This window comes from Mobula hypostoma, chromosome 28 (assembly GCF_963921235.1).
Source record: "Mobula hypostoma chromosome 28, sMobHyp1.1, whole genome shotgun sequence".
NCBI lineage: Eukaryota > Metazoa > Chordata > Chondrichthyes > Myliobatiformes > Myliobatidae > Mobula > Mobula hypostoma.
Genome location: NC_086124.1, coordinates 25908668 through 25921045, shown reverse-complemented (window position 1 = coordinate 25921045; position 12378 = coordinate 25908668). Strand labels below are relative to the sequence as shown.

Below are 12378 nucleotides of genomic sequence, written 5' to 3'. Positions count from 1 at the left end.
GGGTCAAAGAGATTGTAGGATGGGTGGTAGGGATCCTCAACGATGCTTTGGGCCCTTTGTCTGCAAAGCTTCCAGTAAATGTCACAAATTGGGGCGATCCTCTGTGGTTTTTAATGGTCTGTGGGGCCTTGCGGTCCAGTGCCCTGCCACTTCCATACCACGACGATGCTGCCAGACAGGACACTCGATAGTGCTCCTGTTAGAATGGGGCCACAATAGGAAATGGGGAGTCTGTAGTTCTCCAGTTTGGACTATGCAGATCGAGTCAGGGTTGAACTGAGAGGGCAGGGGGTTTAAGGGAGGGGTTGATGGGGCTCGGGGCAGAGGCAGTTGATGCCGTGTCTCCCAGCAGAGGAGTAACCATCTTCACTGGTACTATGCTGTGTGGGGCATTGTGCTGCGCAGGTGCCAGGCACTGTTGACACCCAGCTCTCACTGCCTGACGTTCATGGTGTGACCATCACCGAATCCATCCACTCTCAGTATCCTAGGGACTACCATACACTCCAGGCCAAGGCCCTTCATCAGGACCAGAAAGAAAGAGGGAAAAAGCCAAACTAGGAAGAGGGGAAAGGAAGGAAGATAAGCTGGGTGATAGATGACTGAACTGGAATACCTATATAAATAATGTGGCTTAAAGAGGAGACCAGAGGCCAGGAATCCAGTAGCAAGTGACGCACTTACTAACTGACCCAAAGCCTGTCCACCGTCTACAAGGTGTAAGTGACAGAGCCTTACAGCACAGAAACAGGCCGTTTAGGGCTGCGGTGGCGACAAAATGTCTTCACTCCTCGGTTGGTGAATGTTCGGACTGTTCTCGCCAGTTGGACTGTAGACACTCGGTCACTGAGTTTACTCAAGTAGACTCGGATAAGGTTAGGAGCTTAATTAGGGCATGTGGCCCACTGAGTCTGCTCACCCATTCAATCATGGCTGATTCATTATTCTCTCCCAACCCCATTCTGTCTGTAACCTTTGACACCCTGACTAATCATGAAGCCATCAACTTCCACTTTAAATATGTCTAATGACTTGGCCTCCACAGCAGTTTTTGCAGATTAATTCTACAGATTCACCAGCCTCAGCTATAGAAATCCTTCCTCACCTGTGTCCTTGTATTCTGAGGCTATGCCCTCTGGTCCTAGACTCCCCCACTGTGGGAAATATCCTGACCACGTCCGTGCTACCTGGACCTCTCACTATTCGATAAATTTCAATGAGATCCTCCCTCTCCACACTCCCCCCCCCCCCCCCGAAGGGTCCTCTCCAATACCAGCATGTCCTTCCTTGGATATGGGGCTCAAACTTTTGGACATTAAAAGTGTCTAGGTTACAGGTCAGCTGTGATCTAGCCAGTGGCAGAGCAGGCTCTAGGGTCTGATGCCTGGCTTTATGCTTCTTAGCAATGGTTCAGAAGCAAAGAGGATTAGAGGGAAGACCCTAGGAACTCCTCTCAATGAAAGAGTCATCATGCTCTTGGATGGATGTCTGAGGCAAAGCGTGTGTGATCTGTCGCCTGCAAGGTTAACATGGGTACAAAAATCATAAGACATAGGAGAATTGGGCCATTTGGCTCTTTGACTCTGCTCTGACATTCTATCGTGGTTGATTTATTATCCCTCTCAACCCCATTCTCTTGCTTTCTTCGTGTAACCTTTGATGCCCTTACTAATCATGAACCTATCAACCTCCACTCTAAATGACATGGCCTCCATTTGCGTCTGTGACAATGAATTTCACAGATTCACTACCCTCTAGCTGGAGAAATTCCTCCTCGTCTCTGTTCTAAAGGGATGTCCTTGTATTCTGAGGCTGTGGCCTCTGTGGCTGTGACTCTCCTGCGATTGGAAACATCCCGTCCACGTCCACTCAATCCAGGTCACTACTTTAAGAACTTCCCGCTATGGATTTTGGACTGTGGAGTGAGGAGAGAGAGTGATTCTGACTGATCAGTGGAGTAGACCTGGGGTGGGCTTTTTTTGCCCTCGCTTTGTATGTGTTATTGATCCATTTTCACTGGGGTAGCAGCAGGCTAGTGGTGGCTCGCAGATTGTCCAAGAGCTGCAGCATAGGGAAACAACAAGTCGTACCTTCTTCAGCTTTTCAATTTTGTTGTCACCCTTCTTCACGGTCTGGTGGTGCAGCGTTGGGTTGGCTGGCTGGGGATCCCAGCCGCTGGGTGCACCACTCTAATCCGTGTTCGTTGTTTCCCTACAACAGGAGCAGATGAAGATCAAGAGGAAGGAGGCTGAGTTGCGGCAGGTGCAGTCACAGGCTCACGGGCTGCAGATGCGCCTGAAGTACTCTCAGAGTGATCTGGACCAGACCAAGACCCGGCATCTCGCCCTCAACATGCAGGTCATTATCGCAGACGGCGGATAGAAAGTGCCTGCGTTCTCAAGCGCTCCGAGCCTTTCAATACCCCCTTCACCTCCTTCCCATTGGTGATCAGTGACTCCTACATCCCCCTTACTGTATGTCATTCTTGTCCACTCTTTAACTTACCCGTGCTTTTTGGTCACATGGTGTTGTCCCATACACTAATCTCGGGCAGGCGCCTCTTCATTCCCGGGTCTGCAAATCAGTACGGGTCCGATGGGGTAGTCGAAGGGCCAGTGTCTGCATGCCTGAATCCGAATCCAAGCCCGCTGGAGGCTGAAAGAGATGGCCTGTCCTGGGGTTAGAGAATTATGTTTGTGCATGGGTGGTAGAGGGGCTCTTTTGCTGTTGTTTAGTTGCTTCTTGTGCTCTGTGTTGGTCTGCCAAGCATGGTGGGTATGCTTTGTTGGCATTGGAATTGCAGGCTGCCCTTCTCCTTCCCACAGCATATCCTCATTAACACAAAGGAATCATTTCTCTGTGTGTTTCGATGTACACGTGATACTTGCCTTATCCCTGGCTCACTGACTGTTGCTTCCACGGTGCAGGAGAAGTCCAAGCTAGAGAGCGAGCTGGCCAACTTTGGACCAAAGATTAACGACATCAAGCGGACTATCCAGGCTCGGGACCGCGAGATGAAGGAGCTGAAGGAGAAGATGAACCAGGTGAGAAAACTCCGCTTCGCTCAGTAACGCACACAAAACGCTGGAGGAGCTCAGCAGGGCAGGCCGCATCAATGGAGAGGAATAAACAGTTGATTATTTCAGGCAGAGACCCATCATTAGGGGCGGCTCAGTAATGTGGCTAGCACAGTGCTTTACAGTACCATTGACCCGGGTTCATTTCCCGCCTCTGCCTGTAAGGAGTTTGTTTGTTCTTCCCATGACCGCGCGAGTTTGCTGTGGGTGCTCTGGTTTGTCCCACAGTCCAAAGATGTACCAGTTGGTAGATTAATTGGTCATTGTAAATTGTCCTGTGGTTAGACTAGGATTAAAATCGGGTGATAGCTAGGTGGCAAGGCTCGAAAAGCTGGGAGGGCCTATTCCACGCTGTATGTGAATAAATAAATTGGGACTGCATCCACCTGCCTCTCTCCCAAACAAAGGTGGAATTCTGTGGGACTAACATATTTCTCCCTCTATTAGTCCGGAACAGCCAAACCCTTAAATGTAGAACTGTACAGCACAGAAACACAGTCTCTGTGCCAAATATGAGGCCAGATTAAAACACTTCTGCCCACACAGTTCCATATCCCCCCCCATTCTCTGAATACTCATGTGTCTGTCTTAAAAATAAATCTCTTAAACGTCTGTCGCATCTACCTCTACCACTAGCCCTGGCAGCATGCTTCACGTGGCCACCGCTCTGTGTTTTACAAAAAATGTGCTGCACAGATCTCGTTTAAACTTTACCCCTCTCAACTTCAGCTAACACAAATTGCTGGGAGAACTCAGCAGGTCAGGCAGCATCAATGGAGAGGAATAAGGAACTGACGTTACAGACAAAGACCTGTATTCCACCAAGAAAACAATACTCGTTCACAACATATCATTCCTGACCATTTCCAGTTGAAATGGTGAAATCAGAGTCATAGTTGAGTTTATTGTCATGTGCTCAGATGCAATGAAAACTTGTGCAACATTGAAGTTCAAAGTGCGTTTATGATCGAAGTTTTTATACAATATAAAACCTTGAGATTTGTCTCCTTACCGGCAGCTACAAAATATAGAAACCCCAAAAGGACCCATTTTAAAAAAGAACGTCAAATGCCCAATGTGCATGACAGAGAGAAAAATATATCGTACAAACAATGGAAACAAGTAAATATCATTCTGAACTGAAGTTTTATGAAAGACACGAAGCCAGGCGACACTGTGGCTGGGGCAGACCATGACCTCAGTTCATCACGGAGCCAAGTAAATGTCACGAAACTACTGACATAAGCCAGGCATCACCGCAGCCAGAGCAGGCAACATCCTTAGTTCAGTGCTGATAGCAACAGCTAGGCAATTTTCTCAAGAAAAAAAGGTAACTATACATATTTTCAATATGAAAAAACAACTTTTAGAAATAGTGTTTGATAATACTGTTTCCATTGTAAATACATTGTGGTATTTATTTATGCATATTTAATTTCCTACCCGTCCTTTAACCTCTAACTTTAGTTGCTTTTTGATATATGTATACAGTACTGTGCAAACGTCTTAGGCACCCTAGCAAAATGTACTATTGCACAGTACTGTATTTGTCAACATGGAGCAGAGAGCCATTTTGTAAATCTGGTGGGAGCAAAGGATGTAGGGAATGGTGAGGGTGGAATGCCGTGGGATAGGCGGCAGAGAAGGGTGCTGTGGTAGGGGAGGTGGCGTGGCTGCAGGCATACCCGGCCCTCAGACACCAGGCAAGTTAAATTAATTCCAAATAATTGGTTTATCGATCATTACAGAATGTCTCTCTGGCGCTTCCCGCTCCCTCCCCTCTCCCTTCCCCTTTTCCCAACCATGATTCCCCTCTCCCTGTCCCCTTCCCACTCTCAGTCCACAATAGAGTCAGATTTATCATCACTCACATGTCATGAATTTTTTGTTTTCTTTTGTGGCAGCAGTACAGTGCAATACATGAAATCACCACAGTACTATGCAAAAGTCTTGGGCACCCCAGCTATATATATGTACTTAAGACTTTTGCACAGCACTGTATAATTCTTTATTCTTTATTGTTGGATGTACATGTACACACAAGATTCTGCAGATGCTGGAAATGCAGAATAAAACGCACACAATGCTGGAGGAACACAGTAGATCAGGCAGGATCTATGGAGAGTCAACATTCCAGGTTGAGTCCTTTCATCAACGTCTCGACCCAAAACGTTGACTCTTTATACCTCTCCTTGGATGTTTCCTGACCTGCTGAGTTCCTTCAGCATGTAGCGTGCTTTGCTCCTTGTACATGTCAGTGTGAATGGCAAATCAAGTTGATTCATGATCTTTGAATTGGAACAAAACTCTTGCCTGATGGTAGCTGTGAAATTTGGCCCAGAGATTGGGGAGAGGTGTATTGAGCAGAGTCCACGACTCTCTGCATTTTCTTGTGCTGCTGCTCATTTGATCGCTCTACCAGAACATGATGCAACTTTCAACTATACCCGAGGTCCCCCATTGGAGTCAACGTGATACACAAGCCAGAGCGGTACGATATGGGGAACAAGCTGTTGCCCGTGCAGCAAGCTCCCCCTCTCCACGCAGATGGAGAATCCAAAGGAACGGCAGAGACTGATACAGTTTGGCACCAGCGGCATCGAAGGGGTTGCCAGTCAGTGTTGAACACAATGTAGAATTGCCTCAGGGACTCCAGCTCATGATATTTCCCTGGGGTTTACTCCGGAAACTTTTCCCATGAGTGGGTATGGCTGCATGACAGCGGAGGTTTGAGATCAGAGCTTTCTTCCTCTTAGATGAGTTGCTAACCACGGCTGACAAGCCCCATCTGCCCAGACAACAGTACATGTGTGGAAGTATATCTGTAATGTGTCGGCCTTGCGGCTCTTGGTAAGGTCAAACCAGACCTAGAGAAAAGGAGCAGCATGGTTGTTGCCACACTTCATGAGGAAGGCATGTTTAATCCCAACCTCCAGCACTGCCCGGAGGCTCTAAGAGTTCCCCCAAGATTTCCTTCCATAAGACTGGCTAATGGGCTGATGAAGGTCTGGAGAAGGAGTCAAAGGGGAGTTGATAGATACATGAAGGAGAGAGTACATTACAAGGGTTCAGAAGAGCATTCTGACTGGTTGCATCATTGTCTGGTACAGAGGAGCCACTCCACTGGATCAGTAAAAGCTACAGAGGTTTGTAAACTCAGCGGCTCCATCATAGGTGCCAGCCTCCCCACCTTTGAAATCATCGTCAAAAGGCAATGACTCAAGAAGGCAGCATCCTTTATCAAGGGTCTCATCACCCAGGACGTGCCATCTTCTCATTGCTGCCATCAGAGGAGAGGTACAGCTGTTTTAAGAACAGCTTCTTCCCCTCCACCATTAGATGTCTGAATAGACAATGAACCCACGAACATTCCCCCAACCTGATAGTGTGAGTATCGTTCTCTCCTTCCAGTTAAAAATAAAATTCCCAGCCCTCCCCTCTTCTTCTATTCCCCACTGTGGCTTCTCAGAAACATAGAAAAACCTACAGCACAATACAGGCCCTTCGGCCCACAGAGTTGTGCCAAGCATGTCCCTACCTTAGAAATTACTAGGCTTACTTATAGCCCTCTATTTTACTAAGCTCCACGTACCTATCTAAAAGTCTCTTAAGAGACCCTATCGTATCCACCTCCACCACCGTTGCCGGCAGCCCATTCCACGCACTCACCACTCTCTTACCTCTTCTCACCTGCCTACCACCTCCCCCGTGCCCCTCCTCCTCCCCTTTCTCCTATGGTCCACTCTTCTCTCCCGCCTTTTACCTTTCCTACCAGCCTGGCTTCATCTATCCCCTTCTAGCTAGTCCTCCTTCCCCTCTGCCCACCTTTTTATTCTGGCGCCTTCCCCTTTCCTTACCGGTCCCTGAAGAAGGTCTCAACCCAAAATGTCGACTGTTTATTCATTTCCATAGATTCTGCCTGACCTGCTGAGTTCCTCCAGCACTTTGTGTGTTGCTTCATGGTCTTGCTCTCTTGGCACTGAGTATTTCATATATATTTCTTATTATAATTAGTAACACTTTTTATGCATTGCACTGTACTGCTGCTGCAAAACAACAGATTTCGTGATATTAAACCTGATTCTGAAGGGGGTGTTAAGGCAAGGGAGAGGGGAAACAAGGGCCAATGGAGGGGGGAAGGAGACATGCCCTCTTCTTACTACCATCAAGGAGGAGGTATGAGAGCTTGAAGACACACACTCAACATTTCAGGAACAGCATCATTAGATTTCTGAATGAACAATGAACCAATTTGTAAACACTACCTCGCTACTTTTTGCACTACAGGTATGCGTTGCTGAATGTCCACGTTAAATCGGATGTTGTGCGAACACCATATTAAATACTCAGCAAACCTATACGGAGTACTGTAGTGTACCTGTATTGACTAAATAACCAATAACTTAAACTAAAACTGTACACTGTACACTATAATACATACGCTATATCTTTTATTTCATTTCAACCTTTTTAATTCTTTTCACTTTTTAAACTTTTATGTAAACACTTTCTCGCACTATATCGCACACAATTTATCAAAGATGATCAGGATCATCCACAGCACTGTTCTCAACTTCCTCATAGTGTTACACAGGAAGAGTTTCAGGTCCAATAACCTGCGTTTGGAAGCCATGATGCACTTTACGGTAATATTTTTCGAAAGAAAATTAAACAGAGAGATATCGCTACTACGCTGGAGATGCGCGATAAACAAGTTTGGTTACGTCCGCTACGTCACATTCTCCGATTGGGACTATGGACGTATATGCGATCGGACTTCGTCCGAATGGACGTTAAGCGTCACACATCTGTATTTAATTTAAATTTTTAATATATATTTCTCATTGTATTTTATGGTATTTTTTATGTCTTGTACTGTACTGCTGCCACAAAAAAACATATTTCACAACGTGTCAGTGATATTAAACCAGATTCTGATTCGGACTCCTCAGTGTCAGTACTGGGTGTATCAAACGATACCTGGAGTATGAGTTGGGGGTTTGGAGAGCCCTGTTCTATCCTTTCCCTTGGCTGCAATCTCCTGTCTGCACTGGACTTCTGATCCCATTCTCGGGTTCAGTTTCCAGTTGCCCTGTTGTGCGCTAGTTTAGGTCTGTCTGGCCGACTGTCCACTGTTGGTTGACCAGAAACACGGGATTCTCCAGATGCTGGAAATCCAGGGTAACGCACACAAATTGCTGGAGGAAACTGCGTCTGCGTCTATAGAGGGGAATAGGGAGTCGACATTTCAGCCGACACCCTTCATCGGGATTGGAAAGGAAGGGGAGTAGACGTGGAAAGGATGTTTCCCGTTGTGGGGGAGTCCTAGGACAAGAGGACACAGCCTTGGGATCGAGGGGTGACCATTTAAAACAGGTGTGGATAAATTTCTTCAGTCAGAGGGTAGTGAATTTGTGGAATTTGTTACCACAGGCAACTGTGAAGGCCAGATCGTTGAGCGTGTCTAAGGCAGAGATTGACAGGTTCTTGACTGGGCACAGTATCACAGGTTACAGAGAGTGGGACTGCAGAGGGGAGAAAAGGATCAGTATAATTGAATGGCAGAGCAGACTCGATGGGCCAAAATGGCCTAATTATACTCTTATGTCTTATTATAGTCTTGTGGGAGGAAGCCAGAATAAGAAGCTGGGGCTAGGGGAAAGGGGATGAAGTGAGAAGCTGGGAGGTGGAAGAGGTGAAGGGCTGTAGACGGAATCTGATAGGAGAGGACAGTAGACCATGGGAGAAAGGGGAGGGAGAGGGAGGTGAGAGGGGAACCAGAATGGGGAATGGAAGAAGAGAGGAGAGGGGAGAAGGAGGAGTTAGAGAAGTCGATGTTCATTCCATCAGGTTGGAGGTTACCCAGATGGAATATGAGGTGTCGCCCCTCTGGCCTGAGGTTGGCCTCATCATGGCAGTAGAGGAGGCCAGGGACCAACATATTAGAAAGAGAAATCAAATTAAATTGGGCAGCCACTGGGAAATCCTGCCTTTTGTGATGGATAGAGCAAAGGTGTTCGATGAAGTGGTCCCCCAGTCTACGTCACCTCTCACCAATGTGAAGGAGCTGGGGTTACAGTAAGTGACCCCGAAACTACCCACAGGTGAAATGTCACCTCACCTGGAAGGACTGTTTGGGTGCCTGAATGGTGGTGAGGGAGGAGGTCGCTCACCAGAATCTTCAACTGATCAAACACCAGAAATGGCTGTGCGACCAGATCAAGTCAGATCCTGTGTACCCAATAACAAGCAGCGTGCCCTCACCCTCTAGCAGGCTTAGAGAAGCTCCAGCCTTCAGGAGTGTTTTTAACCAGAATTGTGTTATTGCCCCAGGTGGAGGACGAAGTCTTTGAGGAGTTCTGTCGCGAAATCGGGGTAAGGAACATCAGAGAGTTTGAAGAAGAGAAGGTGAAGAGGCAGAATGAGATAGCGAAGAAAAGGTAAGTGCTTGTCTAGGTCTGTCTCCACACTCTCAGCCCCTTCGCCTCCCCTCCCTTCTCCCCTGATCTAGGTCCCTCTCTGCCCCTTTGCCTCCCCTCCCTTCTGCTCCTGCCATCTTCAGTAGCTCAGGGAACCCTAAGGAGGGGCTGGTAGTCAGTTGAGCATTGAGGGTGCAGCTGGTATTATGTTGAAGCTTCACTCTCCTGCAGGCTGGAGTTTGAGAACCAGAAGACAAGGCTGGGCATCCAGCTGGACTACGAGCGACAGCAACTGAAAGAAGATCAGGACAAGGTGCAGACGTGGGAGCAGACCGTGAAGAAGGATGAGAATGAGATTGAAAAGCTAAAGAAGGTACAGCCTGTTGTTTCCCTATGCTTCAGAACTTAACGGGGAGTTAAGGTTTGATGTTCCAAACTACTGTAAGAGGATAATGCTAAGGGGGTTTCACCCTTTCCCAGACCCTGGGAATGTGTGATGGGACGGTGTAGAGGGAGTTTCACCCTGTGTCTGACCCTGTGAGTATGTGTTGTGGAGGGAGTTCCATTCTGTTTCTGACCCTGGGAGTGTGTGATGGAATGGAGTAGAGGGAGTTTCCTTCACCCTGTGTCTAGTCTGTCCTGTCCCTGCCATGAGTGTTTGAGCAGGGGACACTGTTCCCTGCTCTCGTAAGCCTGTCTGACGCTGCTGTCAATCTGGAGAGGGGTGGGGGTCTGCCGACGAAGCAGGAGTCACCAGGTCTTCAGAGCCCTTCTCTCTGCGTCTAGGAGGAGCACAGACACATGAAGATCATCGACGAGACCATGGCGCAGCTGCAAGACCTGAAGAACCAGCACCTGACCAAGAAGTCGGAGGTCAGCGATAAGAACCACGAAATGGAGGACATTCGCAAGAAGCTCGGGGGAGCTAACAAGTCAGTGTTGGGAGACTCAGGCAGTGGGTGGGGGGAGGGTGTTGGTGTTGGATTATCTGTGGGTTATTTACGGATGCTAGGGAGGCTATGGAGATTCTGGTAAATTGGGGTAACAGGAGAAGTTAATGATTCAGAGGTGTGCTGATGGAGAGTGTGGGGTGGGTGATTAACCATTCAGGGAATGGACTGACGGGGGCAGATAACTCTGTTCTAGGGACTGGCTACTGGGGCAGTGAATATACCCTATTCTGGGGAGAGAGGCTGATTGGCATTACTTTCTAGGGTAATGGGGTGATAGATCTGATCACTCCATTCCTGCTCCAGGCCGATGGAGACATCCGCTGGAAGGTCCAAGCAGGAATGTAACGCATTATTGCAGAATAGAGTGAATTTTCTCTGCAGTAGGTGGTGAATCCTCAATTTCCTGACCACCGGGTTTGGTGTGGGAGGCAAAGACCAAGCTCCTCTGCATCCGTACGGGATACAACGCTGATCCCTGGAGACACGGGAGACGGCAGATGCTGGAATCTGGAGCAACGCACGCCATGCTGGGAGATCTCAGCTAGTCAGGCAGCATCCGTGCAGGGAAACAGGCTGTCCAGCTCCCTACGTCAACGCTGCCTGACCCCACTGAGTTCTTCTAGCAGGAGGGCATTGTTCCCTGTTGCCAAGGCAGCAGTGAAGTCTTGCAGGCCTCTTGTTTAATGGCCCAACCAAGAGGCAACAGTGTCCAGGCAGTGTACCTTGGGTGCTGGCTGGAAATCCATGCAGAGAATCAAACGGTTACTCCCCCCTGCCCCCCCCCCATCCCCGTCTCTCTCTCCCTCTGTCCTTTGCTCTTTTCACCCACCTACCTCCCCTTCCCACAGGGAGATGACCCAGCTGCAGAAGGAGGTGACGGCCATCGAGACCAAGCTGGAGCAGAAGCGCAGTGACCGCCACAACTTGCTGCAGAGCTGCAAGATGCAGGATATCAAGCTGCCCCTCAAGCAGGGCAGCATGGAGGACATCAGCCAGGAGGAGGTGATGTTCTCTGTGTGCTCTCCAACCATACCGTTAAGATATCTGCCCCCTTCTCCTTCCACCAGCTCTATTAGCCACCATTACTAACCACTACAGGTTTCCCCCGCTATCCGAAGGTAGAGCGTTCCTATGAAACCTTTCGTAAACCGAAATGGCATAAAGCGAAGAAGCAATTGCCGTTAATTTATATAGGAAAATTTTTTGAGCATTCCCAGACCCAAAAAATAACCTACCAAATCATACCAAATAGCACATAAAACCTAAAATAACACTAACATATAGTAAAAGCAGGAATTCTATAAATATACAGCCTATATAAAGTAGAAATAATGTACGTACAGTGTAGTCTCATATCAGAATTGGGAAGATGTAGCCAAAACTGATTTGTAGAAAAAAATCGGCACGTACACGCATGCACACACACCTGCCTGTGCAAGGCTTCACGGTCATGGTAGTCTTTCTCGGGGTAAACAGAAAAGAGGGTGCCTTTTTTTGTAAAAGCGAAAATCCTCTTCGGGTTTCTTTCGGTTAGTGAAAGCAGGTACTAATGTAGGTCTTTCGTAAAAGCGAAGTGGCGTAAAGTGAACTTTCGTAAAAGCGGGGGACACCTGTAACACTAACAGTCGTCTCCACGCTGGTCATCAGTTCGGATACAGCATCTCATTCCAGGCCCTCACCTTCCATAGATGCTGCCTGACTCTTCTTGGATTCTGATGGTTTTAATGTAAGGTTCTTGCAGAAGTCAGGAAAGGGGCACAAAACGTTGCTTCACAATTGTTTTAATGAGTACTAATGGATCAAAGAAAATCAAGAACAGACATTAACAGGAGCAGAGGCTAGTCACAGCAGAGAGAGAAATTTGCACTCACTCACATTACCTGAGTTTATATATATGTGCCCAAGGCTTTTGTATATGCTGTCGGTAAG

The 12378-nt window shown here is 47.8% G+C and overlaps 1 protein-coding gene across 1 annotated transcript in view; it reads left to right on the top strand.

Moving 5' to 3' along the window:
* Nucleotides 1-12378, top strand: part of LOC134338997 (structural maintenance of chromosomes protein 1A) — a 60445-nt gene that overhangs the window by 31654 nt on the left and 16413 nt on the right. Inside the window, exons 13-18 of the mRNA XM_063035223.1 lie at nucleotides 2221-2358; nucleotides 2928-3044; nucleotides 9411-9517; nucleotides 9728-9869; nucleotides 10283-10428; nucleotides 11298-11451. Of these exons, the coding sequence (XP_062891293.1) occupies nucleotides 2221-2358; nucleotides 2928-3044; nucleotides 9411-9517; nucleotides 9728-9869; nucleotides 10283-10428; nucleotides 11298-11451 (804 nt within the window). The remainder of the gene's footprint in view (nucleotides 1-2220; nucleotides 2359-2927; nucleotides 3045-9410; nucleotides 9518-9727; nucleotides 9870-10282; nucleotides 10429-11297; nucleotides 11452-12378) is intronic.